This window comes from Erithacus rubecula (assembly GCF_903797595.1).
Source record: "Erithacus rubecula genome assembly, chromosome: 2".
NCBI classification, from domain to species: Eukaryota; Metazoa; Chordata; class Aves; order Passeriformes; family Muscicapidae; genus Erithacus; species Erithacus rubecula.
In genome coordinates, this window is record NC_136685.1 from 47,645,756 (window position 1) to 47,672,733 (window position 26,978).

The 26,978-nt window shown below is 36.5% G+C and overlaps 1 protein-coding gene across 3 annotated transcripts in view; it reads right to left on the minus strand.

The window, feature by feature from the left end:
* The window catches only part of FAM184A (family with sequence similarity 184 member A), a 71,837-nt gene that overhangs the window by 20,788 nt on the left and 24,071 nt on the right, over window positions 1-26,978 (minus strand). For 2 of the 3 annotated variants that reach the window (XM_079298833.1, XM_079298832.1), the window contains exons 2-9: window positions 24,215-25,069; window positions 21,447-21,582; window positions 18,183-18,364; window positions 17,342-17,539; window positions 14,062-14,184; window positions 10,120-10,281; window positions 8,200-8,325; window positions 7,865-8,011 (exon numbers count right to left, since the gene is read on the minus strand). In XM_079298833.1, the coding sequence (XP_079154959.1) occupies window positions 7,865-8,011; window positions 8,200-8,325; window positions 10,120-10,281; window positions 14,062-14,184; window positions 17,342-17,539; window positions 18,183-18,364; window positions 21,447-21,582; window positions 24,215-25,069 (1,929 nt within the window). Of the gene's footprint in view, window positions 1-7,864; window positions 8,016-8,199; window positions 8,326-10,119; window positions 10,282-14,061; window positions 14,185-17,341; window positions 17,540-18,182; window positions 18,365-21,446; window positions 21,583-24,214; window positions 25,070-26,978 lie in introns of all 3 variants that reach the window. The other variant, XM_079298834.1, reaches the window with a different exon arrangement.

Consider the following 26,978-nt stretch of genomic DNA (forward strand, 5'->3'; position numbering starts at 1 on the left):
AAGCAATACATGAAATAAGACAGGAATTCCCAGCTCTCTTGCAACACCTCTCTGAGAGCTGAGTTTTCAGTTTAATTGGGCAAATGTGTGTTACAGTAATGAATAGATTTAGTGGTTTGCAATGATTCAAGCTTTGTATTTGCTTATTGTAATAAACAGTTGTTTATGTTCCCATCACAGCTGTCACAGGGACCATTCTTGGTGATGAAATGGTGTCATTTTCCTCAAGAAGGACATTTAGTGCACCAGTGGCATCTTCACATTTTCATGCAGATATCTTGTTTCCTCCAGGATATTAATTTATTGAATGCATGGAAGTTCTCCTGTTTTATAGTTTCACTGAACTAAAAATTGCTTTCAACCAGATTAGAGGGGCTTGACACTTAATTTCAGCATCAGTCTTCACTTATTACCTGAAGATCAGTTATGTAACACTTTTCCCTCACTGCCACTTCAATGTCACATTGTGCCACAACCTGACTTGGCTATAACGTTTACTGAATTTTCAAAACACTGCAAGAAAACAGGAATTCCTGTACAAAATCTGAGACCCTAAGTGGGAAAGCTCCCACTTTATCTGTTTTATCAAAGCAGATCTAGATTGCTGCACAGTCTGTGCTTCATTTTAAGAATGACCTCCCAGAGATGCTGCTTATCTTTCTGAAGAACAAATCCTATGTGCATCCATCAGACATTAGTGAAGGAAATGAGTTTCTGAAGTGCCTAGCACAGAAGCCAGAGGGCAATGGGCATAAGCCCATTTTATCTAGCTAATAATGGCAACAACAACAACCCTAAACTCTCCCTGGAGATAGTCTTTGAAGAGAAGGACTGATTTGTCAGCAGATGTGCAGTCTCTGGCTGCGCAGTGCTTACGCAGCAGATGACTCCACAGAGATTTGGAAAGCAGCTGTTTGCTACTACAACGTTTTGTACTTGGCTTGAGGCTTTTGACATCCTAGGAACTGGAGAGCTGCATCAAAGTTTGCCCTGTGACTGGCAAGAAAAAGCAGCATTTAAAGCCCTTTCTCTATCTCAAAATTCAATAGATTCCTGATGAGGAAAATGAATTCTATATAAGGCATTCTGAAATTTTTAATAATCTCTGGGATCTAATTGGTCTTGATTTCCTCCTGGTTTTGGAGAAACCCCAAAGGGATGGTGCTATCTCCAGAGTGGCAGAGAGTGGGAAACTTAACCTGTTGCTTAAAAAAGATGGAGTTCTCTTTTCGAGTTCTAGGAATGTGTCAAACTTCTAGGCAAAATCATAGAATGGCATGGGCTGGCCTAGGTGTTTTGCAGATTTGTATCTGTTTGGACTTGAGAATACACTTTTTTAAGCCAACAAACTGCAGACTGAACAGTCAGGGGAAAAACAAGTGTATTTGAATGTCCTGATAATTTTGAATGGTTTTGGAAAGTGACTAGAGATTCATTCATTTCTTTGTCACAATGCTGTCAGGATTTCAAAGATTATATACACATCTCAACTAATTTTTCCTGAAGCACTGAAGCATCACTGCCCTTAATGAAGAATTTTAATCATCACTGAATCTCAAACAAATTTTGTCCCACCTGATAAGTTCTCTCTCATTCCTTCCAGGGTCCACTGTTTTCATTGCTTTTGAACCAAAAGTAAAAGCTACTTAAGTAACTACAGAGCGAAGGGGCTAAGGGAAGTGTTTTAAAACTAGATGTTTGCCTAATCTTATGTTTAAGGGAAAAACATATATAAATATAGGATTAAATTTTTGTTGTGGATGGTATTACTGTTAGATTTGGCTTAGATTTCTATTTACCAGTTTTGGAAGTGTGAACTTCCAAATGTCAAATTAAACTTTTTACTCACGCATAATACTACGAATTTCATGTTCTTTTCATTCATTGACAAATAGAATAAAAAGGCTTTCCATCTCCTCCAGATTTTCTGCCAAACAAAGTCTCATGTCATTAAATTTCAATTAGAAGTTTAGGATCAGGTAGACAAGTTTCTTTGAATATGAAAATATCAATCTTAAACATTAGCCTAGATATTTTTAATTGAGTTAAACACAACACCATGAGAGGAAAAAAATTAAGAAAGAACCAAAAGAGAGATTTATTACTAAACAGAGAACCAACTCACACTTGTTAGTATTCCTACTGTGTCCTAGTGAAAATACTTTGAAAACACTGACTTGTTCTGTTGCTTTCATTTGCCTGTTTTGCTGAGTAACTCTTAATTGCAAATGGTCTTTAATTAATTTCAGAATCTTTTAACAAAGAGTAAAAGGTGAGGTCTGGGCTGAAAGGGCTCACCAAAACCAAAGGCTTGTAATTAAATGTTAGGCATTTGTTTTCATGTCCAGGCTTCATACAACACTACAATGACCAATGTGGACAGAACAAATACTCCAGCTCATCATCAGGATCACATTTCTGCAGAGAATAGAGAACCCAGAACAAGAGGGAGTCCTTTTTGAGAAGTAGAGTCTTGAAGCCAGGGGAAGCACCTTCAGACCCTCTGAGGGCTGCAGTGAGTCCAGACTATGAGATTATCCACATGCTCATGTGAAGCAGCTTCTGATCTGTTTAAAGCATAGGTTTGCCACTTGGAATACAGGAGCACCAACTCCTCTGAACCAGTGGTAAGTGGCAGGATGCAGATAGACTGTCCAGGATCTAGGCAGAATCTCCCAAATCTGCCCTAATTCTGAGAGGCCCACACGAGTTACAGCACAGTCCCATTAAGACCACAGTTTTGATAGCTGTATTAACCTGCCAAAATTTTCAACTGTCACAGAAAGCATGCTCCTTTGGATAAACAAGTATGTACAGATTGAGGAAGAGCCATAAAACATTACCCTGAACTGCATTCCAGGGTGCCCTCTGTTCTGTGCTCCCTCCTTGGTATGAGTTTTAATTCTTTTGGATTTCCACATTTCAGATTTTTAAGTGCGTTTTAAGCCTTGACCAACATTTCTTGCCGTCCACTAGATGTCATAGTAGCATTACTAGTATCACTGAATACAAGAATTGCCAAAACAAATTAGAAGGGAGTTATTTGAAATTTATCTCCATTCTGTTTCTGAGAGAGAAGCCTCTAGATAGGGTACTCAGGACAGTATCAAGTGACAGGGAGCTGAGTAAAATGATTCTGTGCTGAAAGTTTATCTCCTTTCTGGAAACTGATACAAGCTATGTGCAAGTTATTTCTTGTAGAAATTTCCGGCATCCATTTGACAGCAAATCTTCTAATGCAAAGATTACCCAGAGTATGGAACAGGCCAGTCATCCTTGTGCTGGGGAAAGAAAGTAGCGTTTCCTGGTGTTGCTAATGTGGATGCACATCAGCTCTGCAATAAGCACTTCTACACAGGCAAGCAAAGATGGAGCAGTAACTGCCTCTGGATGAAGCCTGATCAAAAGCCAGTTAGAGATGTGTACAGGAGCTCAGAAATTTTTCTCATCACAGCATCAACAGCAGAATACTCAGGACTTTTGGACCAATATATTGAGATTGAGTTTGTAATTTCCTGAAAACTACATTTGAATAATAACTACATCAGATGGAAATATTTACACTTTGGTACAAGTCAAAGTTTCTCCTATTTACTCTGACAGTTTAAAAAGGAGGACACCATCACAGAACAAACTCTGAAGAGGAAATCTCAACATATTTTTCAAAAAAGGAGTCCCTGCAGTATGAAAAAAAGTAACAGCTACCAAAATGTAAGCAGGATACTTTTGTCCATTCTTGATGTACTACTTTTGGTATTTCCATTAACAGAAAAATTGATAAAGTTAATAAAGAAGAATGTCCCACATGCTTGGGTATGTATGAAGCTACTTAAGAATGGGAAAGCTACATATGGGAAAAAATAATGACAAAAATATTTACTTCACTGAAACATTACTGAAAAGTAAGGAAGACAGTGAGAACCAATATTTGCTCAAATATAGAAAATCCCACCCACAATGAGAACGCTTGATTCAGTTCACTGAAAAAAAGATATCATAAGAAGAAACAGGTAAGAAGAATACAAATCTTAACCTGCATGTTTCAGTACCCAGAACTGATGGTTGCACAAGACAGACAGGCAAAAGAGAGAACATGTTCATGCTTTCAAAAAAAAAAAAAAAGAAAATTCCAGCAATTTTGGCCCTGGCTGAAGCTTTTTCAGCAGTAAAATGTTTTTAAGAGAAGTGTTAAAACCCCATTATAGAGCTAAGAGGAATGGAAAGGAGCTAGCATATCTGAATTCACTGCATATTTCATTATGAAACTCTTGAATGGACTGACATAGAAGTACTTGGTGCAATTTACAGGGAAAAAAGGGAAAAGCACTTTCTTTTTTGTCTTCTAGAATAATTTCTCATATTAGAGATAAAAACTACACATTTAGTCTCTAGACAATGATCTAGTTAAACTACCAACCATATTTAAGTGTAGATGGTGCTCTGCAACCAGCAAGAATGTGTTTAAGATCTTAATCAGCTGAGTAGCCCTTTATCTCAAGAAAATTATTTTATTCATAACAAAGCTATATTGTTAGAGTAAGAATAATCCTACGTGCTTTCTGTGAAGGACCACTTAGCATTACTGGTACGCAAGCAAAACCACTGCCTAGCTTTATGCAAGAGCTAGATTCCACCTATCAAACCTGCAACAAATAGAAGCGGCAAAAATTTGTAGATCATAATTTTATGATAACATAATTTTAAAAGCTCAAATCACCTTAATACACTTTTCAGGCATAATTTTTATGATTGAAGCTGTTTGGTTTGGGGTTTTTTAATAAACATTTATATCTGTGTCTGTTCATTCAGTTTTCTGGCACCAGTCAGCAGCATTCCCAGGTGGTCATACTCTACATTGTATTTTTCTACTGTGTAGGTAGCTATATTTAAATCTGTTTTTTCAGCCCTTCAGCCCAGTATGATTACATAACTGCTCTTCAAGTTAGGAGACACACATTGTAGCTTGTTTTTAAATCAAATCAGAGATGCATCAATACAATATTAGAAAATTGCATCTCTACTGATGAGCATTTAATTTCTGAATTCAACCGTTATGAACAGAAATTATACAACTAAGTGATGAACCTCTAGACACTTCCTCAATATAAAGAACACATATTGGCCACATTTGTTGTCAAATCAAGATTTACAAATTATTTAGCAGAGACCCTGGTCTTGTTTTGATAAATCACTGTATAATACTGGTATAGAGCAGATCACTATTTCAGGTCTGAACTGCAGAAAGAGAAGCTGGATTCCCTCTCTTCCTAATTTTATAAAGGCTTCACACCTTTCAAATGGGTTTTAAATACATCTTCTCACAAATTAAAACCAGGGTGTAACAAATCCACAATTTCACGGCCCTACTGCAACATCTTGGGCAGTTCTAGTTTAGGGTAGAATTTCAAAGGCATTCCAGGACCTGCTCATTTCAGCACCTTACCAGTTCTGGAGGAGGAGACAGAGGAGCATCCTTATGGAGTTTGTGGGTGATATCAAGCTGTGAAGAATAAAAGGTGGAGTACAACCCAGTGGAATGGACACCAGTGGAATGACAGGGCTGCCATCCAGAGGGACCTATCCAGGTTATAACTATGGGCTGGCAGGAACAACACAAAACACAGGAAAGAAAAATGCAAAGTCTTTGACACATGAAGGACCAAATCCATACACTGGTCCATACATGGCCACAGATCTGCTTTGCACAGTGCTGTTGACAGTAGGCTGAACGTGAACCAGCAGCATGGTGTGGCACCACTGAACACCAGCAGCACACTAGGCTTTAGCAGCAACCAGTAGTTTGAGGGAAGGGATCAGTGCCTTCAACTTGACCCATCAGCTGGAGGGCATATTCTGTCTCCTCCTCCAGCTCATTCAGCTCTGGTACACGACATGTCCATAAACTTGATCATATTCAGTGGAGAGCTACCACCAAGAAGGCTGGGACTGGAACAGATATCCTTCTGAGGTAACTCTGTTTGCTCAGGCTAAAGAAGGAATAGCTCTGTGGGACTTAAGACTTTTCCAGTACCAGTATGAGATAGTCACAGAGAAAGTAGACCAGTCTTGTTACAACGGTGTACAGGAGAACAATGAGAGGCTGCAATCAAACTGAAATAGACAATTTTCTGTCTAAATATAAAAGAAAAGCCCACGATGAGGATAATTTAGCAACAAATGAGATTATTCAGAGACTCTGTGGAATCTTCATCCTTAGAGATTATTCAAGAGCTGACTGGACAGAACCCTAAGCAACCTGGTTCTAATTCAGTGCTGACTGATTTGAGCAGCCTTCTGAGGCCTCTTCCAGCCTAAGCAAGTCTGTGATTCTGTGATCCAGGTTGCTACAAGTCTCAGAGACCATCTTTTGTGTAGTGCAGGAGGAACTTACTACAAATCCATTTCTCCAAGAGTTAAGCTACTCATCCTTTACACTGGAATTCTCTCTCTTCCAGCTGTAATGGATAAAATACAGATTCTTACAGAGTGAAAGCTTAATTCCCTACTACAAACACTAACTTTTCAATCTTTATAAAATACCTATCCAATTCAAACAGTGGATTAAAAAAAAAATAGCCCTCGCATGCTATCAATCTCTTTGCATACTGTTCTTTGATACAGTAAAAGACATGAAGAAAAAAGAAAAATACAATCATTTTGCAAATGGAGACCTTTTCCTAGGTCTGAAAATTCTCTAGTAAATTCTCCTTACTACAGTTAGCTTTCTGATGTCAAAATTTCTTGCACAGCCAGGAAAAAAAAAAAAGTTAATTTGCAACATAGTAATTTTCCATTCTGAAACTGTAGGTTAGATTTAACAAGGTATTTTTGAAAGGCAGAGATAAAAGTATGTAAAAACTATGGAAAGTTTAATATATCCCTTTCAAGACAAAATGCTATTTACAGGAATAAATAAAGAAAGTAAACGAAACTTGGGTAATGTGAAACTTCAAATCAAATGAGTCGAATTCCTATTATGTTCATGTTGTAAAAAGTAACAGACCAAAAACTTTGAAAACCTGCAGCATTTATGAGTCTAAACCACAAAAGTTCACAAGCTTAAATTCCCCTGTCAGCGAAATATATTGTGATGTGCTCTTGTGAGAGGCTGTATAATCAAATAAATGTTCAGTTATTAGACTTCACAAATTAGCCAGCAAATTAAAAACCATCCCACAATAACATCCTGGAACCACAGTCATTTAATGAGTTCCAAAATCTGTTACTCTTACTTTAAAATGTGTTTGTTCCTTATCAGCTATTTCTTCAAAATGGAATCAATAAAACCAGTTCTACAGGATTTATGGTTTGGAAATAGTACAAAGCAAGTATTTTATTTGAGTTACCTAACAAAACTGAGATTATAAATATGAGTTATCATAAAAAAACCTCAGTATTTATACAAAATTATCTCAAAATCAATTAAGACATGGCTGTAATAAATGTGTCATAGAAACTGAGAGACATTTTCAGAGATTTGGACACTGTTATTCTTGCACACGTAGGGGATTATTATTATTTTTGTAAAGATAGGGGATACCTCTAAGTCCAAAGAATTAGCATTGGTAGATATTTAACAGCACAATAGGTGAGCAGACAAAATCCAAACAATCTTGTATGAAGAAGTGAGACTGTGAACAGCCTCTCCCTCCTCCCCTCAAAACTGTAAAAAGTTTTATACACATTTAATGAAAAGAACAACATTCATATAATTAAATTTATAGCCACATATTATTTAAAATATTTGATCATGATAAGGTTAAAAAGCAAGATATTACAATTGATTTAATTTTACTTAGTTGGTAATAAGCCACCAAAAATTAAATTGTAATGGCTTTCCAGTTCTCAAAGACACCATAGTTACCTGGTCTAAAAGATCTTCGACCTTTTTCTGCCATCCATCCCTTGCTGCATTTTTTTCACGTTCTTTCAGCTGCAACAGCTGAGTCATGGCTGCCTTCTTGTCTTCTTCATGCTGCAGCCTCAGCTCTTCACGAAGCTTATTACATTCCTGTCTAAAAACAAAGGTCAAATAACTAAAATGCAGTGGGACCTTGTGCAAGAAATGGGAAAGAATTACAATCTCAATAACAACTGGAAAATCTTAAATAACAGAAACCTTTGTTTCAAATTTCACTTGATAGTACATTTGCATATAATATATATTTGATTTCTCATTAAAGAATATAAAAAAAATACTTGCCGAAGATTTTCTGTCCATTTTATCTCCAAGTCACGTGCCATTCTGTCAACTTTGAACTTTTCCTCCTCTCTCATGGCAGCAATCATTGCCTCATGCTGTTGTCTCTCCTGATCTAGTTCTCCCTGCAAATACAAACTTTACAATAGAGACTGATCAGCAGCAAAAGTGTATTTCAGATATTAAATGAGTGCATATTTATAATAAAAATATTAAAATTGGCTTATAAATTTGAACTACTGCTTCATCAGTGAGAAATTCCTAGTTAAGCACAATTAATGTTTATACATCTGATATTTCTTATTTGTGAAACAGAAGTCTGTATTCCTATAAAAAGCAGTTTTGCAGTAAGTCATTCTGCAATCTTTTCAAATACAATTATGTTGAATCACAAAATAATTTATGTTGCGAAGAACCTCAAAAGGTCAACAAGTGCCATTCACTGAAGGATGCACTTCAGAGTCAGAGCAGGTGGTTTAGGTCCTTTGTCAAGAATGCTTTGAGGTTTTTTTTTTTATTTTTTTTAAAGCATCAAATATCCAGTATTTAAATTTCAAAGCCTGAGCTATCTGTATATGATACAAAACTCAAAGTTAATTTCTTTTTCTTGATGGGACAAGCCTGCTAGAAACAAGGTTTCACAGTCGGAACACAGAAAACCTCACCTTTAAAATTCCCATCAATTTCTGCCGAAATTCTACCATACTAGAATAATATTAGGTAGCACCTAGAAATCCTATTTACATGAATGTTGCTCAGCAGTGCTTGCTTTGTTCATGAGAAGCAAACATAGCTCCCTAAATTGATTTAATACTTTTTAAAATGAGACCTTTTCTGCAGCATTTTAATAAATTTTAAAATCTGTTAAGATAAATATTATTGACAGTAATCTACTATATATGAATATTTGAATGTTTTATTAGGTGAAGAGAGCAACACTAGTTCATAAGAGCATTTAGAAACATTATCAAAAATACAGAGGAATTTATGACATTGTGCACCCCTAATGACTGTAGCCAAAAGAAATTTAAAAATATATACCAATAACCTGTTCCCGGCTAGTTTTGTTAAGAAAATACAAAATATATGTTCAGTGAAAAAAAATTTTTATAATATTTGCTGCTCTATGTCAAATACTTCTGAGATCTTGTAAATGTACATTCTTTACCTTGGAAACAAAAAGGAAATGTTTACTCAGCATTGCAGTCAATAAGCTATTGACAGACAGTTCTATTTGCATCTAAGCCAATTAAAATGACAATATATTTGTGCCTAGGCAAATTAAATGCTCAATGGTATAATGTGGTCACATTTTCTAGGTGACAGTCTGCTATCTTTCAAGATATCTTAACATATATCTAAAAATTATTCTCAAGTCTTTACTAATTCTAAATTCGAGCCCAAAATGAAGACTGCATCCATTACCCAAGCAAAACACGGTGTGCATGTATTAAAAAAATTCATCAAAAAGTTTAGCTAGTAAGCTCTGGACCTGGCTTTGTATCATGACATGAACTGTCTGGAATTGCAAGTGTTAACTCACATCTTTCCATGAAATTCTATTAAAGCTCTGAACATATTTTGTATGGACATATTTTGGCAGCGACAATTTCTGTTAACCACACAGATATGCTTGCAGCACTACCTGTTAAATACTAACAATGTTCTGAAAACAAAAAATACCCACCCCAAAACAACCAACCAATAAAATAAGAATTTAAAAAAACAAACTGCAAAACAACCTATCCTAGTTTCCATTTTTAAAATTTTGTGCTCAACATAGAAATCACTTCTTTAATGAAACCATATGAGGGTACTTCTATCATGTGTACACCATAACAATTCTAGCCATTTTAAAAACAAGACCAAAATCACTGTGACTGTGCTTTGCACAATTTATTCTCCAACAGCATGGTTACCTCAACACTATACAGTGAATCTGTGGTCTCCCGCAGTCTTGCTCTAGTTAATTCTAGTTCTTTCTGGAGTATTTCCTGAGCTTCTTGAAGACTGGAGATGTGTCCTTCTGCAGTCCCAAGGCCTTGCTCACTTTTTCGTACTAGGTCTTGCAGACGACACACCTATGACATGACAAAAAACCCTGTAATTGCCATAATTATTAGTAATGGCAGCCAAGCCATCCTGGTGCTTTTCAATATTTCCTAATTCTCACCTAGACAAATTTTTAGTTGCACTGCCTATTCTCCTTTAATATTACTTAATTCTTCAGTATTTAAAAAACAAATTCCTGTAATATTATAAAAGCAAATACTCAAGTAAAGGATTTTTACAATAACAAAAAAAATATATCCAATGTGTGTTTGATGCACATTGTGAGGAAAGAGGCTACATAAAAGATCTGAAATTGCCTGTAAGTTTACTGTGAGAGTAAGCATGTTTTAAGCAAATTGACAAGAAATACTTCAAAATACATAAACACTAATCTAATATATAAATTAACTTGTGCTAGGGTGGGAGTTTCTCTGTTTTTAGATTGCTACCTGTACAGTCTGGTTAACCTAGCAACTGTAGAGTATAATGTAGTAATTTCCTTAACTGCTATGTAACAATACTCCTTTTTTTCTGCCTGTTTGTGCTTCAGCACAACAACCCATCTGTAAAATGATGATACTACACTCCTTTGCTCCAAATAAAAATATGAGAGACTGAACACTGCTCACCAGCTATAGGAAAGAAAAAGCTTTTTAAGTAAGTAGGTTGGAAAAACAGAAAAATTAGAGGCAGGGAGGAACAAAGAACAGCAGCCAACTGGAAGTGTATTTTTTGCCAAACCAATGGCCTGTGCTATTGCTTTTGAATGTTGAGATAAATCCATTCACAATGGGACAAGTGTCACAGGAAAAGACTAGCCTTTGGTTTACAGGCATGGACAGGTAAGAATTATAACCACTCTTCCTGTTTGTTAGAATAATTACATACAAATACTGTTTATAATACACACAGAGACACCACCCCTCTCACCCAGAACTCTCTCCCTCTGTCAACAAACTGTGAAGTGCTTAAAAAGAGGAACCTCCTTTTGTCTCAGAAAGGAATCCAAAATTTCTTTGAAGTGAGAGATCTCAGTGAAAAACTCATGCAAACTTGAGCACTTGTCTCTGTACTCCTCTGAGTTATATTCAGACAACCAGTTTTAATTCCCTACAAAGCACTGCTACCTGAAGGAGAATCCCTACAAGAAAAACTGTCCCCAAACAGTATACTGGTAGTGCACTAGTGTCTTTGTATCTAGTAGCAATCACTTGCATCATATGAATAGCAGTCCTGTAGATCTAAAGGATATGGGAGCAGGCAGGAATGCCACTCCTAGGGCTTAAGAGATATTCTGCTGTTGACAAAGCAGTGATGGAGGCTGTTTAAAATGATCTTTAATAACATCACCAGAAATCCTTTGCATGGAGACAGCAAGTCCTTAGATGACTGTGCCAAGTGAAACAAACGTATCAACATTCTAAAAGGCCTGGGCTGGTCTACAGTGAAAGGAAACAAATCTATAGAATGAACAGCCAGTCTCATCCTGAGACACATGTGAGAAAGCCACTATCTTGACTTAACCCGAAAAACCAAAAAAATCTCTGGCAAGTATTTAAGATTACACTGTTCTTAAATAGCTTAGTACTAGAAGCAAGCCTAATGAGGCTTCAATCTTCCCTCATCCTTTAGCTAAGATAACTGCCACCAGAAAGTCTGTCAAAAAGAAAAGAAGATGGCATGGGTTCAAAAGCAGCTTTCTCAGCAGGGAAAATAGAACTGAGCTAGCATCCACAGAAAGTAATTAATACAAGCCTACTGTTAAATGACTTCTTAAAGCAAAACAACAAAAAGGAAGCAACAGTAGCAATGTAAAAGCTAAGCTAATGATGTGTCAGACACATCACAGGGAAGCTTTTTCTAGGTCAGTGAAGGCATTGAGAAACTGTTGTTAGTTGTCAATACAGGTCTAAGGACATGCCGTGATTGCAACTGAAGCACTTCTTTTATGTGCTGACGATAAACACAGTAATGAAATAAAACATGTCTCCTTTGTACTACATGGAGTGGATTTACAGACTAACTCAAACTTACAGCCTGTATGTTTTCTCTCATTCTTTCTCTATGCAAAATATGTGGTATTACATTTATCCTGCCAAAGGATTGTATATAAACTTGAATACTGGACAGCAGCTGACCCAATTCCTTATTTAAGTCTTCAGTTTCTTAGCTTTGCTTCTGGTTAACTCAGCATGCTGATGATTTTCCCAAGCCTGAATTTGATACTAGTTGGATAACAAAAACTCATTCTTAAAACATTTGAAGTCATTTCCTTCAAGGAAGGAGAAAGTTTATTGCTTATGAACCCAAGAGAAATTGAGAAAGAGTAGCTAAATTTAAGCCTACAGTGTTAGATGACAATAGAATGACAATAGTGCTCTACTCAGATCTAATCCAATAAAAATGAAAGCATACAACAAAGAAGTTAAAGCTAAAAAGAAATACTTAAACTTCCTGTAATTTTGAACAGAAAAATAAAGCTGTGTATGATTTTCTTAAAATAAATAACAAATACGTCATTCTCATAAATTTGAATGCAGATAAGCACACTCTTAAAAGAGCAGCTCCAGCTTAAACTTGCACCTTCTCTAAGCTCTAAAAAAAGACACTGGCAACTCTCAGGAGGAAAAACCCTCCTGTTTAAACAGCTGCTCACAACTGACTGATCAGCAGAGCTGCTGAACTCTAAAGGTAGGAGGTCCAGCTACTCTGGTAGTTTACAATCTCTGGCATATCCATCTATCTGGTAGTCCTATTCTGAAAATATATGTTAATACATATTTTCAGAATATATACCTTAATACATAATGATAAAATACATTATTATTGTTATTTATGTAGTAATGTATCAATATATTATTGATATAGTAATATATAATATATTAACAAATAAAATCTATACTTTAGGCAGCTTATCTATACTTTTGGAAGGGCAAACTTCCCCATTCAGTATATTAAAAACAGGCAGATTTTTTCTTAAGCTAGTTTAGCATTTGTGTAATTTGCAAGTCACCAGAATGAGACACCTTCTCTCTCCAGATGTTGTACAGGATAGTAAACAGTAATGAAAAATGTTACTGAAAAATAATACTTGAATTTATGTTTAAGTCTCTCTTAAATCACACAGTGAAATCATGCATAGGGCTTACTGAATAATAAAGCTGGTGAAATATTTTCTTGAAACAAGGCAAAAGTTTCAGAGAAAAATGGTTTGATTTTTTTGTATCAGTAGAATGTACTTCTAGTATCAAAATACTGTATTATGAAAAGGTAGTGGTTTCCAACTAAAAACATTAGAACTGTCTTGAGATATGATACATTTGGGATCGATATATTTGATATATATATTTGATATATTGCATATATCAAAACATAGTGAATAATTTGGGTCTTACTAAATGTATTTCATATCATCTTTTGATGACAATACATGAAGACAATTCACAAATCAGGAAACTGACTAGAATTTATGACATGTTAACCATAATCAAATATGGGTTTACATGCAGTTACATTTCCCTCTCTCTTGACATATTTTGTGTAGAGGTCTGTGTACATAATGAGAAGATAAAGAGAACTAAAAATAAAGAGCTGTTTACATCAGCTGTTGACATCTCTCTTGCTTTGTTAATTTTGTACAGGACAATGAAATCATTGCTCAGAAGTCAACTAACTTGCAGTATTTTAAGAATACTCCACTCCAAACAGAAGTAAGGCAAACACTCAACAGCATAGCCCTAGACCTGTCCTGGAGTCTAAGATCAGTATTGATGAAATGTGGTAGCTGAAACAATCAAGTTAGTTCTTGCCTCCTGATTGGCAGAAGTCAGCTTTGTTGTCAGCTCTTCCTTCACGTTTTCCAGCTGCTGTCGGAGCTGATTCTTATCATCTTCCAAATGCAGTTTCTCCTTCTCAAACTGCTGCTCCAACTCCTTCAGAAACACAAAGGAGGGAAGAAATATTAAATACTTGCCATACAGTCATTGCAAAATGCAGGTCTACCACACAGGAATGACTCCAACTGGCATAAATACTTGTGATCTCAACCTTTTCCTTCAACTGGTAAAGCATGAATATTTATTTCCTTTTACAACAGGTCTTAATTTTTCAGTTTAACATCCTTGATTAATCACAAAATAAAGACAAACAGGACTTTGCTTTCAATTACTTCGCAATTACCAAAAGCTTTAAAACTGCATCTACAGTTTTTCATCCTAAGCTGAAAGAAGAATTTTTTATTTTTAATAAAATTGCACTGATAAATCTGCATGTCATTCAGCCTTTACCCATCTATTTCCTACAAATAATCCCCACAGGAAAGAGTAAATTTTAAAGTCTAGATTGAACTCTGAAATTTTTCAGAATGTAACAATAAACAAAAAAATATGCCCCACACCATATATCTATAAAATTTAACATAGAACAAAAAGAGAACAACAATTAGTTTTCAAGTTTAACTACATGTGAAGAATCAAGTAACACCCCTGTTTTCATTTAATCCTCATGGAGTAATAGCCAAATTCTCAAAAATAACTGCTGGATGAATTACATTTCTCTTACATGACCTATGTTGTGTGTGCATATATATGTACACATAAATGTTAGAAACAATTGTATTTTTTAAGGAAAATTATAAATTTATACTTCAACTTTATTAATATTCAGAATACATTTTCAGAAAACAATTTTTTTCACAAAATACTTTAAAGGAAACATAAAACTTGAGATGTTTATTACAGATTTCAGTGAAATATACTACATAACTCATAATATTGCAAAGGTTTAGTGAAGAAAATTAAGGTTGCCAAGCAGGTCCTCCAGATTCATGCCATACAAGGCTTTAAGGTTTTCTGTGGAGGTAGAGGCACTTTTATTAACTCATTCCTAGGGGCTCAGCTGAAATGCAAGGCTTAGCATTGATTCAGTGCCTCTGCACAGACCTGAGCTCAGGTTTCTGAAAAATCAGTTTTATCTCAGAAACAGCCATGAAAATACATAGACCAGAACCAGCCTGAAACAAAAAGTACAACTGAAAGTATTGGTAAAATTGGGGAAATATGGAGAAAGAACTGAAGTATTCAGGAGGAAAAACAGTCACTAAAAGATATAAAAGTCTAAGGAAACCCAAGGTTTCTTGCTGCAAGACAGCAGTGTAGTGTCACCCAAACAACTCCAAGAAGCAAGAGGCCAACAGAGGCTTCTTCTTCCAAACCCAAAGATGTCTCAAGTTTTCTGCAGGGGGTGGTAAGCATATTAAGCATGTGCTAGTTCTAGAACTGCTTTATGGTATGGGGCAGGAAATAAATAATTTTTTCGTACACTGCTTGCAAAATCTCTTCATTCACAGTAGAAGCTGGACAGAGTGACAAAACAGTGGGTTACACAGTCACTAACACATCATGAAACAACATAACAAGTGCCTGCCTTTTTCACTGGCTCCACATGAGTCAACACATGGGATAAATGCTCCTTGCTCAGTGAAACTTGATCAATTTGTCTTCTTCATGCTGAAATCTGCTGCCTGCAAAATTTCACTGGTGCTATTTAGACCCTATTCTGATAACAGAATAATTATTTCTCTGATGATGCTTCTCAGTACAGCTGTGTAGTACTGCAAAATTATTAGTAACTCTATTTTCATGATCCTCCTGATGCCATTTTTACAGCTCATTTTCCAGATGGAAATACTGAAGCAAAAAGAAATATTTGAGCTATTTTTTGAGTCCTACTCTAATTCTGCTGAATTCTCTTTTGTTCCCCAGATGCATTTCCCAAGCTTCCATTCCCAACAAATCCTCACGTCCTCTATCCCAAGGCTCCAGGTACCATGCTTCTTCCTTATACAAAATTCAACTCTGCTCTGCATTTAAGCTTGACTATTTTCTTCCTTGGATTACTTGATCATCTGAACATGTGCATAGTGAGACAGGTTTGACAGGAGATAATGAAATCTAATTAGATTTATAGATCCTAAAATCCTGATACTAACATCTCTTCATCTCACACTTAGAGAGGTGTTCCTTATTTAAACAGGTATATTGTTTTAGTCTCCACACTCTTTTAATAATAAACAAAGAAGAAGAAAAAGAACCCCACATCTTACTGAAATAAAAGAAAAAATATACCCAGAAATCCTGAGAGACATTGTCTTAATAACAGGCATGTTTAAAGTTTTGAAGAAAGTAAACCTGAATGATCAAATGCATATCTGTCTCTGAGATCTACTTAAATTACTGGGTGACAAAAAATATTTTTGATATACTAAAAATTGAACTAAGAAGCAACATACTAGCAGAAAAATTTACAACAAACCAAATCTGTCTGAGATACACATCACTAACTACAACCACATTACTTGGCTGTAGTTAGTGATGTGCCCCAACAGGTATATTACCTGTGAATGCATCAAAAGAAATATAACAAAGCCTTGAATTGAACGCTTAATCCTGTATTTCTTGTGTAAGGCAAAATCTGTGCATCACACACATACAATGAGAGAAGTAAATAATAATACAAAAATGGGCCTCTCATCCTGAGAAAGAAAAGGACAGATTTGTGAAACAAAAACCAAAAACCTTTCAGTTTCAGGAATCCAGTTAAAGGTAATTGCTAGAGAGTTGCTGTACAGTACATGATTTTATGATGCAATCTCAGAATAGCTGTTGTCATCTTCTGAGCACATATATAGCCAAGTCCTAATAAAATATCTTTCTGTACTTCTGGACTGTCAATGAAAATTTCAAATAAATGTTATAATAATATGATCTTTCATCTCCTTCAGGATAACTGGTCTTGATATACCAACCCTTCTAAATATGGGTCACAAATGCCAGGAAAACAAAACAGTTATACTTGAAAATACATTTGTATAAATGGAGAATTTCCCTTCTGTATGAAGACAAATGACAATACAAGTGCTTCCCCCCCCCCCCCCCCAAGATATTTGTTGTTTTTCTAAAGGCTAAGCACTTTCTTCAGAAGCCTGCAGGTAATTCCAAATTAAATTTGCCATAAAACAAAACTATGCAGTACAAGATTCCAACTGTAACAGTTGCTTTTTGTTTGATTACTAAAAAAATAAGAACATACCATCTGCAGTTTTTTCTTATCCTTATTAGCATTACTGTGTGCAGCCTCAATTGCAGTATGGTGTTTCCATGCCAATTCTTCTAAGGTCTTGGAATGAGCCTCCTTTAACTGTGCAGCCTCTCCTTCCAATCTTGCTTGTAATTTTACCAGCTCCTTCTCATAATATTCACGTTGTGTTTCCCGTGCTTCATTTACTTTCTATAAAGTACAGGAAAACAAATCTATTCAGTGGTAAAAAATATCTGAACAGTAGGAATAAAAAAAAAATACAAAAACATTACTGATTATATAAATCTGCAAAAAAATTAGCTTCCATATAAAACAAATTGAGCAAAACACTAAGCACTGACTACATGATTCAGTAACCAAAAAGTCAATTTTAAAAGATCCACACAAAACAATATAGACTTACTAAAAACCTGATTTTTCCTCTATTTAATCTGGGAAAACAACAATTGGGTATCAAGTCTATAGAGAAATTTCTGTTTAGTATTTTCAAATGTGTTCAATGCATTTTCAGCAAATGACTTTTTAAACTGTTCTTTAATCATTTCACATTTGTCCTTCCTCAGACAATTTAGATACTAGGCATATACACACAAGATCATAAATCAAATTACATTGTTAAAAGATTGTCCAAAGCAGTCTGAACATTTCATCTGACTTCTCTCTAATCTCACTTCACACTCTACATTAGTCATTCTTTGTTGCTACATGAGATATACTTCAAACATACTGGTCCTAGTCTGGTCATATCAAACAAAATTAGAGTATAATATTTTTTCTGAGAATCCTGGTTGTTGGGGTTTTTTTTTCAGCTAAAGGCAATAAACTATTTAACCTTCTCCAATGCCAGAATTTGCTGTCTTTGCCGCTCATCCAGACTCTGTGTTTTGCTTTGTAATAAATTTCTTTCCTCTTCGAGCTGGGACAATTTTTCCTTTAATCTAGACTTTTCTGATTCCAAGTCTCTGATTGTAACTTCTTGAGTCATTTGAGTAGCTTGAAGCATTCCAATGTGACCTAAAAACAAAACAGCTCTTTAAAACCTCATAGCATTGGTTTCATGCAAAGTGCACATTCGTATTCCAGTAATAGTACAAATCCAGTAGAAGTTTGCAAATGGATCTCCCTTGCAAGATCTCTCCTCACTACAATACTTATCTTCCTCTCCACTTCTCACTTGTTTAGTTTTATTGTAAAATGCCCAACAATAGTAGAGCACGTGGTGCTGGTGCTCTTTTTTGTTTCAATTTTCCTCATTCAAAGCTCGTTCAAAGCTTTCTTGTGACTCCCACAGGAAAGCAGAAGTAGCAATTCTAAGAACACTGAAGAACTGATCCCACCTAAACCTGCATATTTCTATCCTAGAATAAGATAGACAACAGAAAGGAGAACACTGAGGTCTAAAGATAAACATGTCCTTGTTTTATCAAACTCATACTTTAGCTGGCATAGCAGATACACAGCTTTATCAGCTGTAAAACTTATAGAATTACACTTCATTTTGCTGAAGAGGTATGACTAAAAGATGTATCAACACTCTCTGTATAGTAAAGTATGATCTAAATCCTTGCAAGTTGGAGGCTTCCTTTTAATTTTTTTATATATTAAGAAAACAAACAAACAAAAGAAGTAAAATTTCAAACTGCATAATGTAAATATCAGTCCTTCATATAACCAGTTGACAAAGGTTTATGACTTCAGAAATTTGTCTGTTCCTCTTGATGTATATATTATTGTAGGTAACTGAATAAAGCAGTAAAATTTCTGTTATTTTGGGAGAGGCTTTGGAATGAATAGAAGATTGTTTAGAAAAAGAGGATGCTTCTAGTTTGGTCCAACTGAAAGATGAGAGGTATTTTTTACTCAGATTAATTTTCTGCTGGTTTTTGTAGTTTCAGTTTCTAGTAAAGACTGTTGTTTCCCTTCTCATTTTATTACAACCTTCAAAAATGACAGACTAAATGATTCAGATATAGCAGACCATTGCTTTTAAATTTAAGTCACTAAGGAATAGCTATGAAAATGGAGTATGTGCTGTTTCTCATATGACAAGATCACTGAGCTTCATGATTCATTTCCATTTGTTGTTAAAAGCAAGGTGTGCCAAAAAGGAAACTCTTTTAGCCTTTGTTGCCTGGGGACACAGATATGAAGCGAAAAGCCATGCAATATGTAATGAAATTTGGAAATTAAAAACGCCTCAAAATTAATAGTAACTTCATTAAAAACGCACACCTCTAATTGTACTATGCCCTGAAGAATTCTAAAACTTATTTTCAAATTTTTGTTTGTAAAAATGACAGCTGAAGAGGAGGACTTAGGACAATGGGTATACTTAGGTTCTGTAACATTTTTTAAAAATCCTTATTTCAAAAGTTCAGCCATTTAGGAAAGGTATTTTCAAAACCAAAATTTTATCATCTAACCACAAGAATAATAATATGAGAATTTTCAATTTGCTGTACAAACATTTCATACATATTTCATTGTAAGCACACACACACACACACTGATCTAGAGCTTTTGTCCTAGCAATACCAACACACAAGACAGGTTTCCCACTCCTGATGCTCTACAAAAAAGGTATGAAATGCAGCACTTTCCTTACAAGCTGGGATTCTCAAGATAAATGGAAGGAGAATATTTTAAATGCCTGAAAGAGACTCAATAGAGTGTTCAAAAATTGCAATATGATGGGTAATCATTCTTTATGGTAATTAAGTATGATAATTCAGTTTCTTTGAGGAAGGGCTTCTGACAGTGCGAGCTAAAAATAAAAAAAATTAAAAAAACAAAAACAAAAACAAAATTGAGGAGATGGCAGTGGGCCAGTGTCAGAAACCACTTCCAAAGAGGCTGGCAACCAACTACACCACATGGCAATGGCTTGGTGGCACCTCTGCAAACGGGGATCCTAGTTCTTGTTGCACAGCAATGCGCTGTAAAACAAAGATGCACTGCTGACTGCCACCGAGCTTGGAAACAGCATGGGCACACTGGGACTGCTGGTGAAGCTGAACACCCCAGTGCCAGAGGACACCAGGACTGGCCTCAATCACAGGCTAGCTGACTCCATGCCATCAGTAATACAAAAAATGCACCTGAGTGTTTGGTGTTTATTCTCACTACATTTGAGGCGGCCTGGTGAAACCCTCCATGCTTCTGCCTAAGCAATCAAACAGCAGCAGCTTTACAGTGTATGAGAACAGGGCTCTCACACAGTCATGAATTTTTCTATGGCTGCCTCATAAAACACTTTTTGGAGGGTCAGATTCCCATTTTACATACTCTCAGCAGCAAGCCTATTCATTTTAGCTGTTTGATCTAATAAGACCTTGCAGTCTTGAGCTCCTGCTGGTCACTATATTGTTCCAACATGTGGCCTAGACTACTCATGGGCTTGTGCTAATTTGTGTGGAAACCAATCATGAATTGCTATAATTGGTCTAGTTCAACAAGGCCAAAGATAAGCCAGGGGCCCCTTTTAAAGCCCAAGACCCTACCCATTGTTTAATTGTCCAAGTCCAAGTACAGGGGCCCATGCCTACTACTGAGCACACTAGGGAGACAATGCCAAAGAGGGAAAAGAAAGCTGCATGTGTACAGCAAGGTCTTAAGCCATTCTTTGAGCCTTTCCACATGCCAGCAACTACAAAGGAGCAAAGAAAGCAGCTATAGAGAAAACTTTAAAGGATTTATTATTCAATAAGCTGCAAATCTTCTGACAGTTGGTATAAAGCAAAGCACAACAGCATCACCAAAAAGAAAAGGCAACTGACAAAAGGTGAAAGAACAGGAATAATGGAGAACAGATACAGAGCAGAATTGTTCTGTACAAGTGCAGTTCCAAGGCCTGGAAGACAAGTACATGCCATACAAAGTACAGCATTTGGACAAACGAGTACATAAAAAAAGAAATTTGGGTACAATGCGTGCAATAGCAAAAAAAGTTTTAAAAACCCAAAACTTGTTGGAAAATTCTATGGAAAGCATTAAACAGTCTTTAGGCATTCTAAACCTGCATGAGGTTGACATAAAAAGGAAAGGCTAGAATAAAAGGATGAAGTTCGTTTTTAGATTAAGTTACTGACATACATACTGGCTTTGAGAACAAGATCAGTGGCCTGCTGCTGTAAGCGCTCTCTAGCAGCTGCAAGCTCGCTTTCCACTTCTTTGTGTTTGCTTAACAATGACATCTCCTCCTCCTTCACATCATCCAGCTGTTTTTGAAGAACCTAGAGTAAACACAAAATACCTGTTACCATCATATACAATCATGTCAAGTTAAATGAGTATTAGGTTAAAAGCTATAGAAGAGAGCTTTCAGCAAACAAGTTTTATTCACACAGAATTATTAGGGCAATATTACTGCCATATTCATTGTATATTATATGTACTGCTTCAAAAATACTTTTAGAAGAACAAGATAGCGGGTCCATGCCATGACAGTAATGCATAACAAAAATGTGACAATATTGAAAAAGGCTTATGAGAAAATAAAAACTATAAAATGGTCCACAAAGTTTGGGGGGCAACTTTAGAAACTTAGCTTCTGGTATCTGAAATTTTTTCACATTAAAAAATTTTGTGTTCACAGCAGTTTTGTGTCCTTCATTGCAACTCTGAGTGTTCACTACAGACCCAAATTAAGCTACGCATTGAGATACATAAAATAAGAGCTGGGCGATCACTTATACCAAACATTGCCAGGGGTCACTATTGGGACCAGCACTTTTTAGCATGCTTCTCAGCAACATGGGCAGTGGTATCAGGGGCACACTCAGTGAGTTTGCTGATCACACCGAGCTGTGTGGTGCAGTCAACATGCTGAAGGGATTTCACAGAGAGGGACCCTGAGAGGTGGGATTGTGTGAACCTCGTGGAGTTCAGTTAAGGCCAAGAGCAAGGTCCTGCACCTGGGTCAGCACAATCCAAGCACAGGTACAGGCTGGGTGGAGACTAGCCCTGGGGAGGAGGACTCTGGGACTAAAAGCTCAATAGAACTTAGCAGTGTACACTCACAGCTCAGAAAAACAATCATGTTTTGGGATGCATCAAAAGCAGCATGGCCAGCAGATCACAAGAGGTGATTTTGTCCCTCTACTCTGCTCTTTTCAGACCCCACCTGCACTACTATGTGTCCATGTGTGGGGGTGCCAACACAAGACAAGGACCAGTCAGAAAAAGTCCAGAAGAGGCCACTAAATCAACCACAGGGCTGGATCACTTCTATCAAGACAGGCTGAAAGAATGTTCAGCCAGGAGAAGAAAAGGTTTTTCAGGAGACCTTTAAGCAGCCTTCCAGTATCTAAAGAAGGCCTAAAAGAGAGCTGGAAAGGAACTTTTGTCAAAGCATGTAGGGATAAGACGGGGGAGTTGCCTTAAGTTGAAGGAGCATAGGTTTAGATTAGATATTACAAAGAAATTCAGTTGGGGAAAACACTGTACAGGATGTATAATGAAACAGACACAAGATGAGGTGAGATTATGCATTTGACCACCTCATCCACAATGATCAGAGTAGGACCTGACTCTAAAATCTGCTGCAGATACTGTACTAGACTCTTCCTCTTCTTTGGGAACAAAATTCCTTTACTTCAGGAATGACCAACAGACAACTGCTTTAACCTTCACTGCATTTTTCCATAAATCCACCTCCTGAAGCCTCTTGCAGAAGAGACAGAGACATGTGAAGAACTGACTGCAGGCCCCCTTCACTATTGCCCTGCATCAATGTAGGGCAAGAGGCTAGAGAATTGGAAATAAGTTTAAGCCCAGGAAGGGGTGGGAGAAAGAGCTCTTTTAAGATTTGGTTTTACTTCTCATCCTACTTTGACTTGATTGGTAATAAATTGAATTACTTTTTCCCAAGTCGAGTCTGTTTAGCCCACGATGGTAACTGATGACTTATCTCTCCCTCTGCTCATCTAAACTCAGAAGCTGTTCTTTATAGTCTCTCTCCTCTGTTCAGCCGAGGAGAATGGTGATAGAGCAGCTTTTGTGAGCATTTGGCATGCAGCCAGGGTCAACCCAACACACTAAATAAAACTGTGTTGGAGTTTAACTGGGTAAGCAGCTAAGTATGACACTACCACTTGCTCACTCCTGCCAAAGTGGGACAGGGAAGGGAACTGGAAGGGTAAAACTGGGAAAACTCGTGGGTTGAGATGAAGACTGATAGATAAAACAAAAGTCACACACAAACAAGCAAAGTAAAACAAGGAATTCATTCACCACTTCCCATAGGCAGGCAGATGTTCAGCCATCCCCAGAAAAGCAGTGCTCCATTAGGCATAACAGTGACTTGGGCAGGCAAATGCCATCCATCACTCCTCCCTCCTCCCCCAGGTTTATATGCTGAGCATTATGTCCTATGATGTGGAATAACCCTGTGGTCAGGCAGTGTCAGCTCTCCGGGCTGTGCTCCATTCCAGCTCCTTGTACACCCCCAACCTCCTCACTGAAAGAGTGGGCAAAAAGCCAAAATGACCTTGACTCTGTGTAAGCACAACTCAGCAATAACTAAACCATTTCTGAATTACCAACACAAATCCAACACATGGCACCCCACAAGCTGCTTTGGAGAAAATTAATTCTACCTGAGTTAACTCTACTGAGCCAAATCTAGTAACATACTGAAAGAGTGTGCAGTACTTCAGTTGCCACTAGTGAATATATTGTAATTAAACAATTAAATTTAAAGTAGAAATATATGAAAAAAGTTTAGAGAAGATGACAAGTAAGTATGAGTGATAGAAAATTAAGTTTACACACTCCAATAACCTCAATCTAACAGCCCCATGGAAACACTGCTTCTATCAGAAAAGAAAATTCACAGTCTTGGAAACAATGTATCATCAGTCTCACCTGAACATTGTTTTCTGCAGTACCAAGAGCCACCTGAAGTTTTTGGCATTTTTCCCGTAAACTGGCAGCTTCATCCTGGACCATTTGCAATTCAGTTTTAAGCTTCCCCAGATTCTTCCGTAACATACTTTCCTGGTTCTGAAATTCTTTTCTTAGCTCCACTTCTTTCTCTTTGCAAGCATGTAGACTTTCTGCTGTGAAAAGCTGAGATCTTTTCAAAGAGTCAAGCTCATGTTCATAGAAGGACTGTGCTTTGCTGAGTTTCCCTTCATAGTCCTCAATGAGCTTTTTTTTTTCCAGCCTTAACTCTTCAACTTTACTGTTCAAATCTTCCAGCTCCAGTCTATGCAATTCCTCCAGTTTCTCTTGCCCCTTACTTAAAGTAGCATTCTGACTCTGATGAGTCTTCAGAAGTTCTTGAATTTCAAGCCTGTGGGCAGCTTTTAAATCTTCCAGGGCTGTACGCTTGTCCTTCTCATACTGTACTTGCAACTGTATGAAACTTCGTAGCCTTTCCTCAAATTTCTTTCTGATCTCTTCTACTTCCCTTGACATGGTCACTACACGTTGGACATGCTGAGCTTCTGCACAAAGCTGCATATCTTCAACTCTATCCTTATATGCTTCAAATTCTGTCAAGGCCTGATGTTTCATCTTTTTGTGATCCTCCAGCGACTCTTCCAAAACCTGAATCTTTCTCTTGAGATCCATTTCTTCTGCCACTTTACTTTTATACTGCAAGATCTTCTCTCTGGTCTCTGCAAGAATTTGTTGGATTTCTTCTTCATGAGCATCCTTAAGGGCTTGGATGGCTGCTTCATGTTCATCATTTTTAGTGTTCAAAGCATATATTACCTGTAAACATGAAATAATATTATATTAAGAGAAAAGGCATCCTGGTTATCTGTTAAATCCTAAGAAAAACATACTTAGGTACTCTGAAAGCTACTTCATCAATCTGGCTTGTTTTCATCACACAAATAAGACACCAAATGTAAGGATGCAACTCCATAAATGCAGTATTAGTCATGATATTCTTACACATCTTATATACTAGAGTAATTTTTCTGTTCTTAAATCCCTAATTTTCCCAACGAAAGCTTTGTCTTTTTATACTCATGTTGTTGCTGTAAACACACTGGGGGAAAAAGCACATTTAAAAATCTTGAATTTATTTAAAATAGTTCAAAGTACAGACTAAAAAAAATTGACAAGGTCTTCTGTTGCAAAGTAACAGAGTATATATCACAACAAGAAATTAACCTGTCTCAGATCCCTCCTTTCCAAATGCTACATGTTCTTAAATATTTAATTTCATAAACATCTAAAATGCAAACCCTAGTTATTTTGGAATGTAATATTAATGGTTGCCCAGATACAGTTTCACTTTTGACAGCTTATCTAGGTAAACATTCTGTTTATTCTAAGGTCTAAGGTCCCTCACGAGATAAATTCACCGATTTCTCAGCAAGTAAATCAGCTGAACAGGAAAGTTCAGAGCAGGGCAGCCAGCAATCCCAGGGAATGAGCAGTTCAAGAAGGCTGTGAAAACAGCAAAACCATCAGCATTCAATGAAAGTTTTAAGATAACCAGATACATCCTAAGGGATATTTCAACTGCACCACAACACAGTAAATCATCATCTTGGTTTTTAACCAGGAAGTACAGATGTGTCTGTATCTGTATATATTAGTGAATAAACTATTCATGCATTAGGTAGGGTTAATGCAATCTTTTGCTTCAAGAACTCCAAAAATTTCCCCCATACCTCCTAGATATGTAGATATATAGATATATAGGCAGCAGTGCTATAAAACACATCTGAACAAAAAAAAAAAAAAAAAAAAAAAAAAAAAAGTCTTCTGATTAGTGCAACTTGTATATCTTAAAAATTAACAAGAAGCAACAAAAATTACCACCAACAAGCAGCAGGTGATTTTTCTTTTTAGACCAGTCCTCCATCAGCATTGAACCAGGCAACAGAGGAAGGTTGCACTGACTTGCCCTCAAGGCTGGGAAATATGAAGAAGGAAGAGACCTTCTCTCCTGACACCAAGCAAAAGCCTCTATGCACTAGAGAAAGTGTCTACAGTCAAGTGTTCAGATGAGCTACAAAGCTCAAAAGAGTTCTCATAAGTGAAAGAGCAGATTCAAGACTTTGGCCATGGTGTTCTTTTGTTTATTTGTTTGTACAAAGGTCCAGACACTTTATTCTAAATTTTAAGCCTGAAATAACCCAATTCTGTTGCCTGAGCCACAAAATTCCAAAAGGACAGACTTTAGATTACAATTGAAAAGAAAAAAAAAAAGAAAAAGATAAAAGTTCTGAAATAGCATTAGATGTAAAAAACAACTCTCCCCCAGACTCACTTATCTTTATGCAAGGATATCAATTCCTTTATAACAAGAAATTAACTTAAAAATATCACAAAAAACCTCTTTAACTCATTCTAATTCCATTTTAAACATATTTACGTGCTATTTAATGAAAGAGGGGACAAACACATAGGTTTTCCATATGTTCGGCAACTTGTTTTTAATAATTACTTATCAGCAGGTATTAAGGACACTTTTGGCTTTCTTCCTCCCCAGATAAAAAAATAAAATTAAATTTCCTATTTTGAAGGAGTTTCATAGTACAGAGACTCACAAAACTCTACCAAAACATTGCAAAATTGACAACTAAACTACATGCAATTTCATTAGCAAAATCACAAATATCTCTGAAACGCCCTTCACCAAGATTTCATCCTTTTATATTCT